The sequence below is a fragment of the Pyxicephalus adspersus genome, chromosome 11 (assembly GCF_032062135.1).
Source record: "Pyxicephalus adspersus chromosome 11, UCB_Pads_2.0, whole genome shotgun sequence".
Classification (NCBI taxonomy): domain Eukaryota; kingdom Metazoa; phylum Chordata; class Amphibia; order Anura; family Pyxicephalidae; genus Pyxicephalus; species Pyxicephalus adspersus.
This window is the reverse complement of record NC_092868.1, coordinates 49,197,506-49,218,666: the sequence shown is the minus strand read 5'-3', so window position 1 is coordinate 49,218,666 and position 21,161 is coordinate 49,197,506. Positions and strand designations below refer to the sequence as shown.

Sequence of the window (21,161 nt, the reverse complement as noted above, 5' to 3'; positions counted from 1 at the left end):
GTAATAGGTTCTTATACATTGGCAGCCTTTGGGCTTCCATTCACTATAATGAGTGGCTGTCAGGGCTAACACGGAGAGGAGGCTCATCTCCAAAATCAGAGCTACCGAACCCTTTCAGATGGATTATTCTACAGATATGCATTGTTTTGGTTGGGACAGCGGCTTCCTGTATCCTCATTGGTGTGAACAGAAAAGACTACCAGGTTTTTCTGCACTTCTCTCCAAGGGTAGTAGTGAGTTGCACTAACTGGCATTTGCAATAAAATTAGGAGAGTAAAATTCTTCATTGTGTTCCATATACATGCATGCAAACTGCCTGCAAAACTAGCAGAATAGAAGAGGGGGCAAAGGGGTAAGTAGACCGAAAAGGGGTAAAAAAAAATGGTAATAATGTAACTGTAATGAAACCTATTAGAGAATGTTATAAAGGGTAGCATTCCTACATAAAAAATACATACTGTACAAATGGAATTTTCAGCTGCTTCAGCAGAAGGACATGGGTCTGCAGATCATATTATTGATTGTGCATTATAAATAATTCATTTTGACAGAGCCTCAACAATAGGGGAATATGTGCTCTAAGTGCAAAGCGGACGATGAAATATTAAATTATTCAATGCATTCATTGTCATGGCAAATTCTAGGTTTTGATGCATCCCTATTACTCCTATCATTAAAAGTTCATAGCTGATGAAACTTGCTAACACGGCTCTATCTTATCCAGTTGCTCTGTCAGTAGAAGCAGTGGTTGTGGTCAGCCCTTGTACAGTAGATTGCTCCTCTTATAGTGAATAAGAAGATTTGTAACCCAGTTTGGGTCCATCTATGGCACTGGCCATACCTATTTGTATGGCACATTGGGCCATGGTGCATTATGAAGCCAATTCAATAACTGACACGCCCCCAACCTAGGATTGGACAACAAAGGAGCAGCAGCACACAAAGTAGATTGTCATTCTTTTCTATCCTCTTCCTCTCCCAGATTGTCTTGCAGCAGATAGTTATAGGAGGATGTGCCTATCCATCTGACAGCTGCTGCGCAGAAGACTAAAAGGACCAATTCTGATAACTTATCACTTCTTTTCATTCTCTAGTTTTGTTTTTTTTTTGCCTAAGAAAAAATAGTTGTCTAAAGTTAGGCACTAACTTAGGCACAAATTATGATTTGAAACGAATGACCGTTCGTCTGATAATTGCACAGAAAAAAGTGCACAATGACTGCCCAATGAACGAGGAATGTCGCTGCAAACAAAAGACCTTCCCGGCGGATCTGATTGGGCGATGATCGTTCTCTATCTATTGTGTGTACGATTGTTCAGTGATCCTGGATTGTTTCTCCTGTACACGTCACTTCCTGCACCGTTCAAACGATCATATCTAATGTGTGTACATTATTGGTAGATTATATTTGAATGATGGTATTGTTTCAGCATGTGCAGAATTGTGCACAATACGATCGTTCAAAATATTCGTGCATTTTCGTTGATCTGTCGTTCGTTTTCTAAGGATAATTATTGCAGGTGTGTACGTAGCCTTAATCTTTGATAGGACTGTCTTTCCTTCTTCATTTTCCACTTCATCCCCTGTGGTAAGGCTATAGCAAGTATACAGATGCACAATAGTTATTTGTCAATACAATTGTGATTGATTTGGGTGAATGTTCATGAATTATTACTTCCATGTAGCCTATTCTATTCTATGTAAAGGCTTGGACCGAGGAACACAAGGGGGAAGTTTCCTCTTGTGCAGACCACGGTAGTCCTTGTTGGCAGTTGGTCATTTAGTGATCCAGTGTGGCAGATTGCCAAAAACCATTGTTGTAAATTGTACAGGGAAAAGATTTTTTTCCCAAAACAATCACCAATGCCTGTACGGTGCTTTATTTTTCTTAGTAACCTCATAAACTGTTACTTCATATTCTTTAACTAAGTAGTGACATTGGTGGTGGGGGGGATTAGGATTATCCATGCAGGAAAGAGAAGAAAGTGAGTAAATGTATTAAACAAATGGGTTTAAAGGGCCAATTAGAAAATTTTTATTCTTTTAGTAAAACAACTCGGTAATGACCCTGGCTAATTTAACTTCAAAGAATAACTTATATCCATGATATGTATTGGTTACTCTTTTTTTTTTTTTTTCTCTCCTAGCGTCGAATGGGCCTCACCCTTGTTACCCAGACAGAAAATCAGTGGAGTCCCTCATGGACGGAACACCTTTAGATCGGAAGGGAAGACCCCACGATATCATTTTTATTGAAGACTAAGAAGGAAGCCGTGCCCAGCGACAGCCATATTACCACATTTCTTATGTCCTACAAAAGAAAACATCCAACGAACTTCTTCTTTTAAAAAAAAAAAAAGGGATTTAATTTCCTTGTACATTTTTTGCACTTTCTTATTGAAGACTTGAAAAGTTTGTCTTGTTAAAAAAATAAACAAAAAAAAAAAAACTGAAACACGGAGGGGGATACGATATTTAAAATTCCTTTCTTATTCAAGGAAACAGCTTTGTTGTCGAGGAACCAACCTATATGCAGCTTTTTGACTTTGTTCAATCTTTTATGGCTATTTTGTTTGACAAAGCTGCATGCACTTATTTGGCCCTTCAGATAACATAAGCTGGTCACAGTGTGAAGAAATACAAAATATAAAAAAAAAAAGTCACATTCCCATACTGCCATCCTCATGACTGGAATAATGGAGCTGCCATGATTGCTGCCACCACTACACAAAGTACTAATACTACAATTTTTGTAGCTGTATTTTGCCAAAAGGTGAAAGCCACCTATTGTGCTTGTCTGTCTGTTCATGTTCTCAATAAAAAAAACTGCGCCCACCGCTATGACGTCCGTCTTATTTTGGGGGATCGCAGCAGTGTAGACTTGATATGTTAAAGCATTATGGGGAGTTTATAAAATCAAAAACTAGAGGATACCTAAAGGCACCAAATGGACGACTTCTTTACTTGCATCCACCAATGTCGCTCCACTCCATTAAAGTTCCTTTAATGCCTGGTTTGACCCTGGATACAGGCTAGCTCCCTGTCCCGTCTTTTTGTGTTTTAAAATAAAAGTGCCCCCCACTTCCTATTATTCCCATGTCCTCATAATCTGATTATATCCCTTTCACTAATGTGTTTCACTCACAAGTAAACCATGTGAAAAGAAAAAGCCTTAAGCTCATTGGTGCATGAAAAGCACCAAAAGGGAAAGATCTTTGCAGATGGTTGAGGACACTGGAACAAAAAAGTTTATTGGGCATTGGGGTATGTGGTCTCCATTTCTATACATATGGAAATTCCTCAAGTTACCAGAGACTTAGAGTCTGTTAAAGGATAAGGGAAATGATAGAAGTCTTTATTGATGACTTCCTAAAAATGCAGCTTTCCTGGATGGCATCACTGACCAGGAATTGGAATCAAGCAAATAAAGATAATCTTCCAAATTTGCTGGACTCTTGCAGGTATTGTTCCTGCATAGTTTCTCCTCTACCCATCTTCAATAGGTTACTTGTTGCCTGAAGAATCGGTTTGTCTTGGGTAGCAGATATTCCAGCAAACCTGGAATAGATCATATCCAGGATTTAAAACATTTCCCATATATTGGCAAATAATTTTTAAGAAATCCATTCCAAGTTTGCTGGATCACCTAGGTTATTTCATGATAGTCTTATCTCCAGTCTTGGAGGGCAAACATGTCTTTGCTAATCTTTTCTGCTTGATACCCTCTTGTAGGAAACTAAACTGAATCCATTGTGGAATGTTCTTGTGGATAGCTATACCATGCAGTAAGAAAAGAGGCCATTCAGAGGTAAAATGGAGCTTTATTTGATTTATTGCGGTTACATTTTTGGAAAACATATAGTGTGGATGTGACTTATGTTAATTGGCAGGAACCTGTTTAGTAGGAATGCTCAGGTTTGGGCAATGGTCCGTTCCTCTGGTTCCTGTGGATTAGTTGTTAGATGGTTTGGTTGACTCTTCCAAATGCTTCTCATACCCTTGTAGGATCTCTTTTCCCAACTATTTCCACCTGCTTGTAGGTTCTTTGTTCTCAGATCTTCTGAATTACAGTATTGCAGTGATTATTTAGTAGTGTAAAGTTCCTATGCTTGAGTCATTCATTAGAGTACCATGGATGGTACAAAGGGCAGTGGGATGACAAGATAGCTGAGTTAAGCTGTGTACACACGGCAAATTTTTCTCGCCCGATAATCGGTATCGGCCAATTATCGGGCGAAAATCTGCCGTGTGTACAGTCGGTCGTCGTCCATCGTCCGACGACCGTCCTGGCGGATCCATGGACGATGACCGATCCTAATGAAAGGGAAGGGGAGAGCGCGCAGCAGGGTGCCGCTCCGTCGCTCTCCCCCTCCCCTCTCCATAGAGCATGAACGGTGCTGTATGTACAGCATCGTTCATGCATCGTGCAGTCTTTTCTCGTTGGAAAGGATCGTGAAAGATCCTTTCCAACGAGAAAAATTGCAGGTGTGTACGCAGCTTAAATCAGCTAAGTTGTGTCTATTTATCAGCTAAAGTTTTATCAGTTTTGTATCGCCTGACCCTTTAAGAACAGCTTGTGTTTTGTGGCTGCTCCTAGGAAATAAAGATTTCCCAGAGCTGAAAGAGAAGGTGTTAATGGCTTCACTCTCAGCAGGTAGGGATTGTGCAGATAAGCTGCTAACTAGTAACTGTTAATTAAAATCGAGTGGGATTAAAGATTTTCCATGTGACTAACCTTCCACCCAGGAGGGTAAAGCCTCTATCATTTTTCCTATTTTAATAATTTTGCTGTGCCATCCTTTAGTTATTGTTCAATTAGTTTGCCAAAAAATCGACTAACACTGTAAAAAAAAAAAGATCTATATTACTAATAGATGTATTACACTTTGATAGTATTTTGGTGTTGTTTGGAGTCTGCTATGGCACCTGGATAAATTGAACGTTACATGGAGTCTGTCCATTCAGTGACACGGGAGGTCAATTGGACAAGAAGGTTAAGACGAGGGCTCTCTGCAAAAATTCTTCAGCCTGCGTTTACAAATAAGTATGATCGGCTTGGTGAGGTCTATATTCATTTTCATGGACAGGGTAGATGGCCTTAGTATTTCTTTACCTGCAGGTAAGACCAGCAATCATATGGGCTTGAAATTGGTTGGATCCCTTACAACTCCTGCAGCTTTTGTTGCTTACATAAAAGGAATTAATGGCTGTTAACACTAAAGACTTTGAATCAAACAGGTATGTGGACCACCGTAACGTGTCATTTATACCACCAAAGCATTTGATCTTTTTATTTTCCGCTATTCTGCGGTATGTATAAACAAAACTCACTGTCACACTGGGTGCATAGAGGATAGCGGTGGTAGGTGCAGGTCGTGTGAGCACATGGTTTGCTTGTCAGGTCACCATGGACAAAAATTGTTCTTAGTACCCATAGCATGAACCCTGTTTCCATCTGGTGCTCTTCCAGCCATGGTTTACAGACCACGTGAACTACATTCTTGTTAACATGAATGGTCTGGGAACAGGGTCTATAGTCGGTGTATAGGAAGCACATACCTAGTCTTGTCTTGCCCTTTATGCTTCTGTACCGTTTGTCCATTTCCTGGGCAAGACATTCATGAAAAAAAGTGTTTACCTTTTCCATAAAATGGATAATTTCACACAGAATGGTGATTTTTTTTTTGTCTGTGTCCACTGAGCACTTGGGTGAACACTGATTCTGGTATAGAGTGAGTAAATATTTCCAATGGGGATGCAGAAAGGAATAAATCCAGTGTTTTACTTCTACAGAAAAAAATGAAGCATGACTTCAATTGAAAAAATCACACATTTTGTCTAAGGGGCCATTCAGAAGGGTTTGCCTGGCAGCCAACTTGCTAATGATCATTGAATGCATTTTAGTTCATTGCAATATTGAAGAGATTCCTTTACATAACCTAATCTTGTTAAAGTTTTTTATATCTTAATGCTGAATGTTATGATTTTTTTTTTTTTTTGGCAATGCTTGAAGTAAACTTTTTCTCTTGTGGAAATGTGCCACTTGTCTCTACTACTCCAGTAACTATCTTCCATTAAGGATCAACGAGCATTACTCTTATCACAAGCATCCTCCTATGGATTGGTGGTGGGAGGAGGACATGTCCGATCAGGTATGTTAGAATATGGAGTGTAGTAGGTCTTGTGGTCTAGTACAATAACAGTCTGGCTGATTATCTCTTTTATGGGTGGCACTTAATTTAGGCATAACTTACTGATGGGTTAAGGGTGCTTAGTTAGTATAGGTCAGGTCAGGGCTTAATAATCCAGAAAACAGGATTGTCTATATAGCAAAGGGTTTTAAACCCAAACAGTCCCCTGTACAATACCTACATTCATAATTTTAGACCTAGCACTGGGTCACCTCCACTAATGATCAGGAACACATTTGTCATAGAGCAGGGGTGTCAAATTTTGAAAAATTTATTGAGGAAATGTTTTCTTCTCATTAGATATAAACCCTTTTCATACGGAAACAAAGAGGATTTGCTTCACATTCAACCTGGAACAAGCTTATAATAGAGAAAGAGGCATATTTTTTTTTTTTTTTATTAGGAAAAAATCTTATGCCTCTTTCTCTATTTGTAGCTTTCCGAGTTAAATTTCAGTGGTAACCTTTTTGCACAGACTAACAATAATAATAACAATATTCTTCTTTGAAAATCCAACCATTCAAGTCCATGCCTTGGAGCAGCAAGGAAAAGTACAGCTGAGGGGGAGTACTAGAAATGCCAGACGTGGGCAGTACAGAGCTAAATCTTATGAGTGGCCCGCCGCTGAAACTCCCTTTTCATTGAAATAGCGCCGCTACTAAACAGTTCAATGCGGGGCCATGCAAAGGCAGAGAGCCTGCTGGTCTATAGACGTGCGTGATGAATTGTAGTAGCGGCACTATTTCAATGCAGTGGCAGGCCAGCTGCAGTTTATATTTAGGATTTTTTTGGGGTCCAAAAAAAAGGACATTGGGGGTCAGATTTGGCCCCAGGGCCAAAGTTTGACACCCCTGTCATAGATTCTGGTAATGTTATATGACTTTGTTTCGATCTAGTTGCACACATTGTGCACCTATAACAATTATTTTTCCTAAAAATGCACACAGGTACATAAAATTGAATACAAATGTTTTCCTTTTACTGCCCATCTATGAGTCTACAATTAGAAATATATATGAACAGGGAATTTATGAAAATTGTACCAAGTGGGAGGCTTTAAAGGAAAGTAACAACCAGCACATATTGATGCTGGTAAATGTGGGTGGGACATATAAGTATTTGATGACCTTTGCTCACAAAAAGGTCCAAGGCACCCGTTCCAAAAGAAAAGGCCCATTCAGACTTCTGCACTTTAGTAGCCTATAGTAATATGTGGGTGATACCTCCTCTGCATTGGTCTCTGGGTGTTGACTACTACAGTATAGTAGAAGCCAGCACACAACACACACTGCAGTACAAATACCATACATTGTGACATTGAAAAACAAAAAAGTTTATGTGCATTGCCAGCCCATTCATAGAAACCAAGATGTCACAAAAGTATGAATCCACCTTTAAACCTTATAATTTGGTTGCAATGGGCATTAGTCCCAAAATACAAATTGCATACAGCCTAAAATGAGGAAGTTGTAACAGATTTTAGCAGTACATTTTATATTCTTTTTGTTTTTTTTTTACTTGAGATGTACCTTTTGTATAGGAGACCTATAGACCTACCATACCTTTCATGTACTGGACCCCCAGGAGCACCGGACCCACAACAAAAGGCAGCACAAAAAGTGTAAGTTTCTCATTTTTCTTTATTATTTTGCTGTCATTCCATTAATACATTAGTTGTTTATCTCTGAACTTCCATTAAGAAGCACAATGCACACTGCAATCTCAGTCCATAATGTAATGCAGCTCAATTCAACCAAGATATGTACAGAAATATAAAAAAACAGCATTTATTTACACATGGACTAAACGTGATTCAGGCAGTCAGATTCAATACACCTTCTTGAATGTCCTGAATGTAAAATTAAAGCGGTAACCTGGCGCTAGCCTATCAATTCAGTGTGAGGCTGGAACAAGCGCCAGCTAGAATGAATTGATCAACTCCATTAACAAAATGGTGGCCACGTGGGGTTCGGCCAACAGGAGCACTTTAATAGCAAAAATAACAAAAAGATCATATAATAAGCATATACAAAAAGTTTCTAAATTGCAATTAAAAAGTAAAATAAAAGTATAGGTTTTGATCTAGTAAAAATTGTTCACAGTCAAAGCAGGTACCAATTCAAATAAATCATATTAAAACATTTTGAAGAATGAACATTTTACCAATTCAACGAAAAACAGCATGGACTGTATGCTCATTATAATTCTGCTTCTCTAATGCCAAACTATGGATGGCTATGTATGGGGAAAATGTTATACTAGGAGATCCGGACCCTGGCCTAGTATTGGACCAATAAGGTACCAATCATCGGCAACTCTAGCATCCCTCACTACCTGAACCAGCAAAGTGTAATTTCGTTTCTGCTTCCTCATTGGAGCGAGATTCAGCAGCAAGAGAACGATGCCCTAAGGGCAGGTGAGCTCTCCTGGCAATCCAGACAATGCAGAGTTGCCACAAGTGATAAGACCACCAAAAGGGCAATAGCAAGTTTTATTGTGAGCGATAAGTTGTCACTAGCTGCAATGTATTAGGACTAGGGATGAAGTTCACAATAGATCCCAACATTGGTTCAACTTGCTATTTGGCAAACTCCATCAGATGAACAATGGCTACTGTGAACCTCAACAGTGCAATGGCAAGGTGAACATCAGTTGATACATGTAGGGAAAACAGTACGACCCAGAGGGAACCCAGTGTACCCTAAAAATTGGCTCACAGCTGCGGTTCACCTTGCCCACCATGCAGTAGGCAAGGTGAACACCAGTTTTTGTTTGCGGCAAACCTGGGCAGATTCACCGCTTTGTTAAGATAAGTGACCACTACTAATTAGGTTTCATGAATAAACTAAAAGTCAGTGCAGCAATACTTTTTAGGTCACCAAAATTCTCTATGTTGTATCAACTTACCACAAGGTATAGAGGTAATTTTCTAATTTCAAAGTGAATGCATTTATGAGGCTGAATGGATAGTAATGACATACCACCTCCACTAGAGGACGACCCAACAGAACCAGATATCATGTGTCATATAGTACTCAAATATGGTAAAAAAATAGCAAATATGAAATTCTCTCCCTGTTTATTTTTTAGATTGCAAATATGTAAGACCCTTCTTTTTATGGTTAGCCAAGGGACCATTTAGGAGATTTTTCTCACTTCCTGTCCCCTCGAGGACAGTTTCATCAGACAGATAGGAATAAAGAAAAATCTCCAACAGTTACAATTATTGGGGCTCTAGCCTTTCCTTTCGTTACCAACAAAAAGCATTTTTATTTCCGTTTGTGTTGCTGTTTAAGATTTCTCTTTACATCCTATCTTGTGATTCATCACATTCTGCATAGGTAATATTACCGTCCCACTGACAACTTTCACTAAAGTGCCCATCAGTTGGGTACAATGCATTTTTTCATGGTTGATTGGTTTACCCTTTGTATTAAAATCAAAACCATTTTTAGTTTAGTGATAAATCACAATACGATCATTAAATTGAAACAACAATTTTCTACTTTGATATTACCATTCTATCCAATCAAATCGTCATACAGATTGATTATGTGCATGAACATCAAATACTTATAGTCAAATGCAAAGTGTAGATTTGTATATTAATTGCCAAATTGATTAAAAATAACATTGAGAGAAAATCACATAGTCTATTCCAAGCCATAAGTGAGAGAAAAATCCTACTAATGGAACCCCAGGTAGAGGCAAAAGCCAATAAAAATGGGTAAACATTAAATTAGGTGCCCTTTAATTGATCACTATTTTTCTTTTAACAAGAAATGGCAACGAGCATGTCGCTAAATATACCTTGGTTACCAGTGTGCACACATATAGAATATACATGTGTGTTTTTTAGGTATACAATACCCCGTGCCTATGAAACAAATCGTAATCAGGGTAACCACTTATGCAAAACAATGAAAAATAAAAAAGATGGTAATATTAAAAATGGTAATATGATTACATTCAGTGGCTTCATCCAAAGTGGTCCTTTCTGCCTTTGTACAGATGACATGCATTCATCTAGGGTTTGCCTTGGATTATACTAGCAGCAGCTTGCACTGCAATGGTAACTACCAGGTAGATTAATTACTACTTTATATTCCCTTGTTGATTCCTCGTTTATTGAAGGGCTGATGTCAGCCAAATAAAGTTAAAGCTTCTGTTTTTGCAAAATAAACTTTGAATCTGTGCTGTTGTGTTCTATCTATAACACAGATTTCTATTTAGAGAGAGTCAATGGTTATCACAAAGTTAAAATTAAAGTTTATGGGAAAAAAAAAACCCTTAAAATTTTAGTAGCTTTCATTTTTTTTTTTACAATAATCTGCCAATTAGTAAGGGACTGCTTTGTCCAAGGTTGACAATGCTCAACAGAGTGGTGCCACTGGAACAATAGCGCAGTCACATGAGGGTGCGCTGACTTCTGGTTGGCTGTGACCAGCCACTGGTATAAGGAGAAAGATGCAACAGTGAGCCCCGGCTCTCTTTAGTAAATAAAGTTAGTTAAAAAAAAAGTATTCATTCTTTTAACATAATTGGCTATGCAGCGCTAGCCAAGTTTTTAATTTACTGTAAAGTGGCTTCTTAGAGGAATTTGCATTCACTGGAAGTGGGGGACCCCCCACTAGTTGCCATCATATAGGATGAATTCAACATGATAATACCAGGACCAGCTGCACTAGACCTTGGGTTTTTTGTAGCCAAAAATCCACCCCAGGACTCCTAAGGCAGGTTGGGGAACAAATTTACAAGACAGGATTCGATGGTTTATCTGTAACATTCATCCCCACCATTCATCCACCATTGTGGTCTTTTCTATGACACCACTGCCTGAGCATCAATCACATTGTAAAAATTAGTTTGATAAACGCATAAACAGAAAGCAAGACAAGAATATTAGGTAATAAAAGAGCACTTGGTAAGCAAAGTAAAGATTAGCCAAGTTCTGCAATCCTTCTACTTTGTTGGCTCTCAGTATAGGAACAGATCACAGCAAGGTTTTGTATTGCAAAGAGATAACCTCAAATGTGTACACTGTCAAGAATAGTTGTTGAAATATGTTCAGAGGCCTCCAAAAAAAACAGTGAACTGCACAAACAATGGAAAAGTTGTATGGGGCAGCATTCCCCAGGATAATAAGAGCTGTGGAAAGATGGGGAATTTGTCGGTGTTTGCCCTGCTTAAGGAGTACTTGGTAAAGAAGGGCAGCTGCCAGACATTCTATGGGTATGTAGAACAACCGTTAGTAACATATCAGCTTCAGCAGAGAAGGACTCAACTAGGACACAGCCCTTGGCTGGTCCTGGAGGTAAGTTAGTAAAGTGCTCTAAGTAAGGCTAGGTTCAGAAGTATCAACAAGACGGTGCTTTGCATGTTATCACAATTCAGGATGCAATAAATGGAAAGCCTAACCCCCATGTGCTGTAAACAATGCCTTAATATTTAAATAAGATGCATAAGGGGCATGTTGGAGAACTGCCTGTAAACCCCCTATCCCAACACATCATACACAGATGTACATTAGTTACAAGCCACAAAACTTTGTTGGCAAGTTTTGTTAAACTATTGCTCAAACTGCTGTCCCAGGATGCCCTCCTATACAGAGCTAAAACTCAATTTAGGAAAAAAAAAATCAACATGACCTTAATTACCTGCAAACATTAAAAATAATAACAAGGATAATGCACAGCAAAATTATTTGTGTCCATTCTGATGGAAAAATAAGCACCCATGATAATCTCATGATACCAAGGAATTAAAGACAATGGACAGAATGTAACAGACTTTTGATGCCCATTTAATGCCTTTGGTGCTGAAAACTTGAGACCAGTTCATTATGATGATGACCATGGATCTGGCCATGTACACCACAGAGGGCACGGAGCTATGGTCAGCAATCTTTAAAAATGATACTGGTTACTTACACTACAAAAAAAGACTAAACTCATTTTGTTATTCCAGTAATTATACGGCATGGATGCTGCATTAATTACACAATATCATGACTGTGACGTTAATTAAAATCATGTATTCAACCTTGCTGGAAGCAAGATGCTCATTTAGGAGACTGAGTGCTCCTGGACAAGCAGCAGTCTAGTAAGAAAATCATTTCTTAACCATGACATGACGACAGATTAACTGTTGCTCAGGTTTGGATATTTTGGATGCTAATTTTATGTGGCAGATTCTTGTTAACCCCTACCACTCCATACTCCATAAACAGGAATTTAGAGGGAAAGTAAATCTCTGTGAGTTATTACACATAAGACCCTGTCAGTGGCGCTGCTGTGATAATTATTGCATTGCCCTGGGACTTAATACTTAACCCAACAGAGCTACACACAGCTACCAGAAACACTGCTAGCATGAACACATTGTAGGTTGTCAAATGGCTATTGTGAAAGTGACATCCTAGATGAAGGCTCTGAGTCCAGGAAAAATTAAGGTACAAACCCTGTAATCAACCCTGCAACCACAGAGAACAGGAGCTCCGCGCTCATACTGTCTTCTGAAGTGGCCAGTGGGTTCTGAAAGCTGGGTGGACAGATATGCAAATACAGACTCTGGAAAAAGTCAAGGGGCAGCTTACTCCCTCCCATGCTTAACCTTGCTTTAGGACTAGTAGGGAAGAAGGCCAGCCCTGATAATTGTGTAAAAGTCTACAAAAATAAATATTTATCCTAACAAAGCAATGGCTCAAAAACACTCTCTCCCTGGCCCGTTTTCGTAAACGTAAGTTTGATATGGAAATTGAGGTCCCTACAGAACTCCACCAAAGCTCATAAATGATGTTAAGATTTGAGTGGGGTGCACAGGGCAAAAATACCGTCATGGTTTTGGGACTGCAACCCCCATTAAATCTCACGGGCAGGGTTGCCTTTTCTCTTGCAATAGGAATGAGCATGGCTTTCAACATCTTTCAGACCTTAGGGATTTCTGTAATGAGCAGAGTTGGGAACCCCTGACCTTTAGAGAGGAAGGCCCAGGGCTGAGATGTTCCCAGGCAATCATTTTTATAGTGACCAAAACATTTTTGAAAATAGGGCTCTCAAGCAATGCCAGAAAACATTGGCTGTACCCCTTCTGTATTTCTATTTTTGATTTTCCAGTTTAAACATTTAAAATAGCAGTATCAGTGCATTGTACAATTTTTTAACCATATATCAATAGAGAATGTCTGGAATTAATTAAAGGCAATTCTGCCTAAAATTTACCAGCTCAGGAGGTGGAGATTAATTTTCCCAAATGGGACACAGAAATGCAATTTCAACTCAGCTTATAACCATTCCCCATTTTGTCCAACACTGGGTAAACCAAGTCCTGGCTAAAGTTGGAACTTACAGACAATAAAATGTCAACATTCCAAAAATCATTCCAGGTACCTACATCGTGGCTACTCAGGAACTGACCTGAACTGTTTGGTAAATATAAATTTGCAATAGATGAAGCAAATTCAAATGTTAATGTGTGATAATGGAGACTGTGCAGTGTAGTTTACTGAAGTTATGTCTATCCCCTCCCTCTTACAATTAACCCAGATGATGTGAAACAGACAAAGTCAATGGTTTCTAGTGCTTTACATCACAATTGTGCGCTTTGGACCTTTTCCCAGAAAAGATGATCAGAAATAACCATACTGCTAGGAAAAAGCAGACTCCCCATATGGATTGGTGCCACAAACTATACACGGTCTACTATTGTATACATCAATCCGTGACACGATTTCCTGCAGTGCCATATGTTACAAATGGAGGACGTGGTGGGCACACTTGGTCTAATGTAAAAAACAAAGGTGATAGCTTTGTACAAACACACAGCTAGGTGTACAAGTCCCTTTTAGGGTCTATATGTGCAATCAATCCTTGGGCTACAAAATGAATAATTTTCTAAACCTTCGATTTGCAAACACGCGGTTGGCGGCCATTTTGTCTGCTAAGCCATCAAATAAACATCGTCGTCTACGATGCTCCATAGCAATTAGTGTCACCACTAAGGCACACTGGTCTCATGCCTCACTGATGCCAATTGGTGCCACAAGATTCAAAATGGCTGTCTGTGCTTAGCATGAGAGGTTAGTACTTTAAAATCTTCGACTTTCCATAGTGCTTATTAAATAAGGCTGTGCATAGAGCAATGGCATGCAAACAAGCAGTAACCTGCAGCAACCAATCGGTAAGGTCGGTTACATAGGGTTTATTAATTGCTAGGGTTTACTGTTCTGTGCTTTTTGCCTTATTAAATACGCCTGTTAATCATCGGTCTAGTGCAAGCGTCGTTTAGTAGGTCAAAAAGAAAACAGCACAAAATTCAGAGTTCTCTCGATAGAGGTTACCTTCAAGTCTGTGATAGAGATATGACTAAACAGATATGCAATGAGAAGATCCTAAAATAAATCATGGTTTGTTCCAAACGCAGAATACTGACTGGCCCTGCTGAGGGGATTCAGCGTCAAACTAGACTGCAATAGCAGAGAATCACAACAAATCTCCCATCCCTGATTGAGACACAATGCAAAAAAAAAAAAAAAAAAAAAAAAAAAAAAGGTAGCGACCCAGAAATAAACTATACAAAGTTCTAAGACTGTTATTAAAGACACTTGCAAAAAAAATATAAAAAAAAAAATTTGAGGAAAAATTGAAATCAAGCTGTTAAACCAGACTCGTTTCCCTCAATGAGGTATAAGATTTAAAGCAGAGTTAAAGACTTCCCAACTTGTAAAATTCCAGTTCTTTCTATACGAGTAAGAGAACGAGTAAAGGTTGCATATTACTATGCAACATGTAAAACCAGAGCATTTTGCTAAAGCAACAGCCCCGATTTCTATTGAAAAAAAAAACAGTCAATGAAATACTCAAACTAAGCTCGAGTTCACTAAGATGAACATATTGAAGTGTGACGGTCACTCGCATAGCGTAGCGTTTGTGCATTCCGCCTGTATCCCACCTTGTCCAGTGACAAGACTGAGGCACGAAACAAAAAAGGAAAAAAAGCTTTATATTTTAAAGTGAACCTTCGAGAACAAGCAATGACCACTTCTTAGATCAAGGCCAACTTCTGTAAAAATCGTGGCTTTGTAGTACTTGTGAAAAACATTAGATTCAATCAGTGTTCTCTCCAGCCCCTTTTATCTGGGTGCACCACCCGGTACTTTTCAGTAATAACCCAGCTGTTTTTGGAAGGTTACTGAATGCAGTGGCTGCCACCCAGCCTAAAAACATTTCTGGGGAGAACACTGTACATACTTGGCTTATCCTCAGCTTCTTCCAGGAAATGGAGAGCTCACTATTCTTCCAACAATATCCTGGGAACAATAAGGGTCCAGGACCTTGTGCAAGATGCTCCTGCATTGAGTGTCTTCTCACAAAACTTTACTGGGGATTACTCATCATTCCCCAGGAATCTCGCAGAAGAACAGCAAGGTCAATTCCTGCAATGCAAGAGACAAGGAGTAGTTTAGAACATAGTCCAACTTTTTTCTAAGAAATAAGTTTTTCAAGTACTATCTGCAGTTATTTTTCCAGTAGAAGGAGGCTCAGATCCAATAAGTGCAGTCTGCATTCTACTGCAAGGTCTACTTTAAGACGAAAGGTGCTTTCTGCAATATCACCTATTCCTTGTAATTTGTTTGGCTACTTTAACATGCATTTTCAGACCACAAGACATCCGCCGCCATGGTATGGAGTGCCCGTACTCTTACAGTGACGTGTAAAAAAAAAAAAAAAAGTTTCCCACTTCCACAGACAGCGCCTGCCCTATGCGACTACTTGTTGTGCAGCTAAACAAATTAGCAGAGATTTGGATACATTAAGCGCATGGTATTTTCACATTTATAATACTTTTTGAACAGTTAACTGGCGTTATCTGGAAATGTTGTGTTTGTTTTTTCTTGATACGACCACACTCCACTTGGATTGAGTAAAGCTTAAAGCAGGCAAGTAGAAGAACTGGAGCAGAAGAAGGACAGTCCAGAAATGCAGCTTCCTGCATTAGGATCGGTAGTCCTTTTTGCTATATGGCTTGTTGCCCAAAATACTATCAATCTCGTGTATAATAGAAGACGATAGTTTTGGAAGGACCTATGGCAATAAAAGAAGAAAAGGCAAAGTCAGGACAATACAACTTGTACAACACAGGGAACACAATAGTAAAGTAGAAGTAATCGCAATCACTGAAATCTCATAAAGCTTTATTATGTTATTGTGAATCCAAATGCAGTGTTCTCCACAGGCCTGTAAAGCTGGGTGCACCACCTGGCACTTTTCAGTAACCACCCAGCTGTTTTTGGGTGGTTACAGAAATGTTGGGTTAAATACAGGGGTCATCACCAACAGATTCTTCCCAGCCAGCTTAAAACAAATTACCAGGGAGAATACTGCAAATTTAATTTCAATACTTCAAAATCTGCAGCATTCACTCTAAAAACTCAATGATGTTGCCATAAGGGCTCATTTTCAGGTGACAGGTGACAACTGATTTCAAAACTATGCCCCTACATTGTTACCCCATCATGCTTGCCCAGGGTGGAGAATACAAGTGGCCTTGCCGACATTGCCCAGGTATATACCAACTGTTGTTATCACAAAGCTGGTCCAGTGTAATGATAATAATTAGTATGCTTTTATATCTGGATAGAGTTAAGGACCCACTCAAATCATTAGGTAATGTGCTTTTACTGCCCCACAACACAAACACATTATGTGTTGAGTAAAAAAAAGGTAAAAGTGTCCAATTTTTTTGTCAAGTTCCAACACTAATCTAGTATTCTTCCTAGAATTGTTTTTGAGCTGGGTGGGAAAAAGCTGTAGGCAACTAGTGGCCCCTGTATTGTAACCCAACTTTTCAGTAACCACTCAAAAACAGCCGTGTGGTTACAGAAAAGTGCTGGGTGGTGCGCTCCGCTAAAAGGGCCTGGGGAGAACACTGAAGTCCATTAGAACTGTAGTTCCCTAATGCAGCAAACCATAATGTACAAAATGCGATGAACTAAACATAGTATGAATGGGCATTAAAAGGTTTCAAGACAAGTTGCAAATTTTTACTACCATTTTAAATGGGTTTTAAGAGACACAGTTTGTCTCAACCATTCTTTTTTGTAAACATTATTACATTTTGTTGTCTATAACCTCAACTGCCAGTTATCAGGAACATCTAACCTTGAAGATTAGAATTTTACACGGTCAAGGTCAAGTTTCTGAAAACTGAAAGTAAAAAAACTGGATGAGGAACCCTTCAAATGTGATATACCTTAAAAAATCTTCTTGATACCAATTTAAGCCTCAGATTCCTCATAAAGATGTAAACATCTTGTAAAGGACAATGGAGCCACTTTAGGACTGAAGCACAAACAACATTGAAAGTGCAAAAGATGCTAAAAGTGGACCTGTCAGTGAAATATGTGGGCTACTACCACCGTCTTTCTTCAAACATGGTTTGTTGCATGGCTGTCCTGCAGACTCTTTGATTTCAGTAGGTACAGTAGGTAGACCTGGAGCAGCTATGAAGGTTACAAGCATACTGGTTTCAGGAAGCCACAGATAGGAAAGACAGCCAGGCAGCAAAATTTTTAGAGGTAAATCTGTAAAGGTTGTCTACTAATGTTCCATAATATTGATTACCAGTATCATACAGAGTGCACATTCACTAGAAGAATTGTCCACCATGGTTTGGTGGTAGAAGACTAACCTGTATTGCTCCAATATTCTCCAGGAGTTGGTCAGCATTAGAAGCTCCTAACAAGACCGAACTGACACCCTCATTCCTCAGGCACCAGGCTGCAAACAGAACAAAAGTCTTTAGCATTTTGCTCACCATATTTAAAAACCAAAATAATGTTAATTTATCTAGAGCGCAGGATAGCCCAACATGAGTGTAGTTCAGGTGTTACAGACTGAGTCTACCAATGTATCTTGTTCCTGGCATTAAAGATCTGAGCACTTTGGTCCACACAAGCACCAATAGTCATAGTGTGCAGTTTGCCTGCTAAATATCTGGTCTGCTCCATTTATCTACAAACAGGACCACTAGGCTCATCGAGAAGGTATTTGTACAGCTAGACTCACCAATAGCTAACTGTGGAAGCGTGCAGCCCAAACGCTCTGCAATGGCCTGAAGCTCTTTCAGTTTAGCTTGCTGCCGTCTTCCTTCTTCACTCAATATCTTGTCCTTTAACCACTGATAACCCTGAAAAATTATACACAGCTAAGAATGAGATGATGTTTACAAGAACTTCTGAAATAAGCTATTTATATATGGACAAATGACTTATGGGAAACATCAATGGGACATCAATCCTGTAAGTCGATGCTGGTAATATGGGCTCTCTGCAGCAGTGTCTTCCCTCGTGTAATAATACCCTTCATGTTCACATGTATGAAAGCTACCAGGCACTGGAGGGAGACATCTGTATTATAGTCCTTTCTGGATGCAAGATCCTTTACCACCCATAGAGGACATGTACAGCCAGTTCTCCATGTCCATGTTAAGACAGTAAAGAATGTACTCTACAAACCTGAAGGTAAAGGTTAATGATGATTTATGTTGTCTGGGTCAAAATTCAATACAATATACCAGTAAAAACAGAATGCTTTATAAAAGACATCAGGTGACCCTAAATTGACAACTTTGCAAAATCCTATATACTTAATATTTGCAAGAATGTACGGGATAGCGCCATATATCAGATACTACAGAACAAACTATCAAGAGGCAGGACACTGATCTTGCATAAAAATCTTCACTGCATTATGAACCCACCGCACTTTGTTGGGATATTCACTTTAAAACTTGGAATATCATTTTTTTGGTGTATCCAGTGGTATAGGTCTCTTATTGCAAGATATCTCTTAGCACCTTGTGGGGTCTCTGGATTTCATACCTGGAAAGTTGCTCTATCCACAGCACATTCATGCATAGAAATATTCAGTTTGTGAGATTTTGTCTGCACTATGAAGGTCTTTGACAACAACACTAGTTTTTAAATGTTAGTCGATTTAGGTGAATGTATGAGGGGGGAAAAAAACTTAACTTTTTTGGTATATGGAGTATGGAAGAGTTAAAATGTCTTCCTGTTCCAAAAAAAACCCACAAGAGTTAGATGAAACCTCCAAAAGTTAAGTGAATGTCCCATGTCTATGACACAGAGGTCCCCAGTACAAATAGGATTTTAATTTCCTAATAAAAGCAAACACAACAATAAAAATGCAATCTAGGGTCTAATCCTTCCCTGGGCCACCCGCCCTCATAGAAAAAGGTTTTCTATAGAGATATGCTTTCACAGGTATTTGTTGTAGGTTGTTCTGTTTTACTATTCTATTCATAGATTGGATATTTGACAAACTAAAGCCTTTTAGTGTAACTGCTGTAGTGTTCCTGTATTTTTGTGTAAAGTTTGTGACACATGATGATAGCCCAAGCTAAGCATATGATAAACAATAGCTAGCAATAGGTACTTGCACATTAAAAAAAAAAAACAATTGGCAGATTTAAAGATTTAGGTTCTGGATAAGTTTTTATAAAATACTTATGTGACTTCTTTCCACTTGTTAACCTCCCTATTGGTTAATGAGGGCTCAAACCATGATACAAGGCCATCATGCAGACTCTGGTGATGGTAAATGGTAGGAACCAATTTTGATATTTGCAAGAAAACTATGGTTTACCAAGTTGAACCTACCAATCTTTTCAGCTGAAGGTACAGTGCAATTTTTGTGTAGTGAAAAAGATGCAAAAGCACAAAATCAGTTTGTTTTTTTCCGGTTTGTTTCCAGGCTGTTAGTTCATTATCAATACTCATCAGATACAAGACATGTTACCACAGAACCAACCATAGAAAAGCTTGTTTGAAGAGCTAATAAAGTTGTTCTTTCTAAGTGAAATATAAAAATCCAACACTAATATATCTAAAAATATTAACCCACAACCCAAATCTCTAACTTAGTTTAGGGCGAATCCTGAAGGCCAAACAAGCAGCAAATGTTTTACAAACTATGAGGAGGGGTTAAAACACCCCAAACAAAACCTGATGTAAGAAAAAATACTAATTATTAAATCTGTTAGCCTAAAGAAGGCAGAACAATAAAAACATTCAATGTTAGATGAACTGGAACGAAACATTGGTTAACTGGTAACTGTGTACCTAAATAATAGAACTATACACAGCCCAGTTGATAAGAAGCTAAAGCCTTTCTCTATCCAAAGAAAATAATATTGTAAAGTGTTTTATTAAATTATATATTATTATAACTGTATTATTTTACTGTTCTTATACAAACCTTTAGTGAGGCTCTAGAATATGGTGGAATCCCACCATCATATTTTCCAGAAACTATCCCACAAGCAAGCGGGGACCACGTCATAGCCCCCACACCTGTAATGTCCAAGCATACAAAATAAAATGTAAGAAAAGAATGCAGGCAATACAATTCGTTTTACTTACAAAATACATTCACAGCTATTTAGAATCTCTGTCTGTTTCCTTTTATATTAATGAAATATCTCGAAACAGGGGGCAGATGTATTCAATGACAATGGTGCCAATGGGGGAATATAACACATTGTTTTATGGCTCCACCAAGCCTTTAACCAGAGCCTAAGACAATAACAAAAAGAGGGGTTATTTATATTAGGGACATTTTACAAAGAAAACAGCTTCTGGGGGAGCATCTCAGGGACAGCCGAAATGGAGGTACGAGGGGACGGGTACAAGTATATGGTAAGCTGCAACATACTTTTGCATCCAAAAAGTCAACAGCTAGATGTTACCTGAAATCTTCCAACTCATCTGCTAATCCAAACCACCTACCTAATGGTTTCCTATAAGAAGCATAGGACAGTGACATGGTCCTTAGTTGACTAGCACTATACTCTTGCAGAACTAAGGTCCTAGGATGGAATCTTGACCAGGAGACTGTGTGGCGTTAGCATGTTCTTCCTGCTTTTGGCTAGACTACCTCCAGGCATTCTGGT

General features: G+C 38.8%; 2 protein-coding genes across 12 annotated transcripts in view; one reads left to right on the top strand and one right to left on the bottom strand.

The window, feature by feature from the left end:
• CHD5 (chromodomain helicase DNA binding protein 5) overlaps positions 1 to 2,837 on the top strand; it is a 98,551-nt gene extending 95,714 nt beyond the window's left edge. For all 4 annotated transcript variants that reach the window (XM_072426935.1, XM_072426933.1, XM_072426932.1 and 1 more), the window contains exon 40: positions 2,148 to 2,837. In XM_072426935.1, the coding sequence (XP_072283036.1) occupies positions 2,148 to 2,263 (116 nt within the window). In that variant the 3' untranslated portion in view covers positions 2,264 to 2,837. The remainder of the gene's footprint in view (positions 1 to 2,147) is intronic.
• Positions 2,838 to 7,813: 4,976 nt separating this feature from the next.
• Positions 7,814 to 21,161, bottom strand: part of KCNAB2 (potassium voltage-gated channel subfamily A regulatory beta subunit 2) — a 139,509-nt gene continuing 126,161 nt past the window's right edge. For 7 of the 8 annotated variants that reach the window (XM_072426980.1, XM_072426982.1, XM_072426981.1 and 4 more), the window contains 4 exons: positions 20,468 to 20,562; positions 18,257 to 18,377; positions 17,880 to 17,968; positions 7,814 to 16,273 (listed from right to left, as the gene is read on the bottom strand). In XM_072426980.1, the coding sequence (XP_072283081.1) occupies positions 16,184 to 16,273; positions 17,880 to 17,968; positions 18,257 to 18,377; positions 20,468 to 20,562 (395 nt within the window). In that variant the 3' untranslated portion in view covers positions 7,814 to 16,183. The remainder of the gene's footprint in view (positions 16,274 to 17,879; positions 17,969 to 18,256; positions 18,378 to 20,467; positions 20,563 to 21,161) is intronic. The other variant, XR_011922846.1, reaches the window with a different exon arrangement.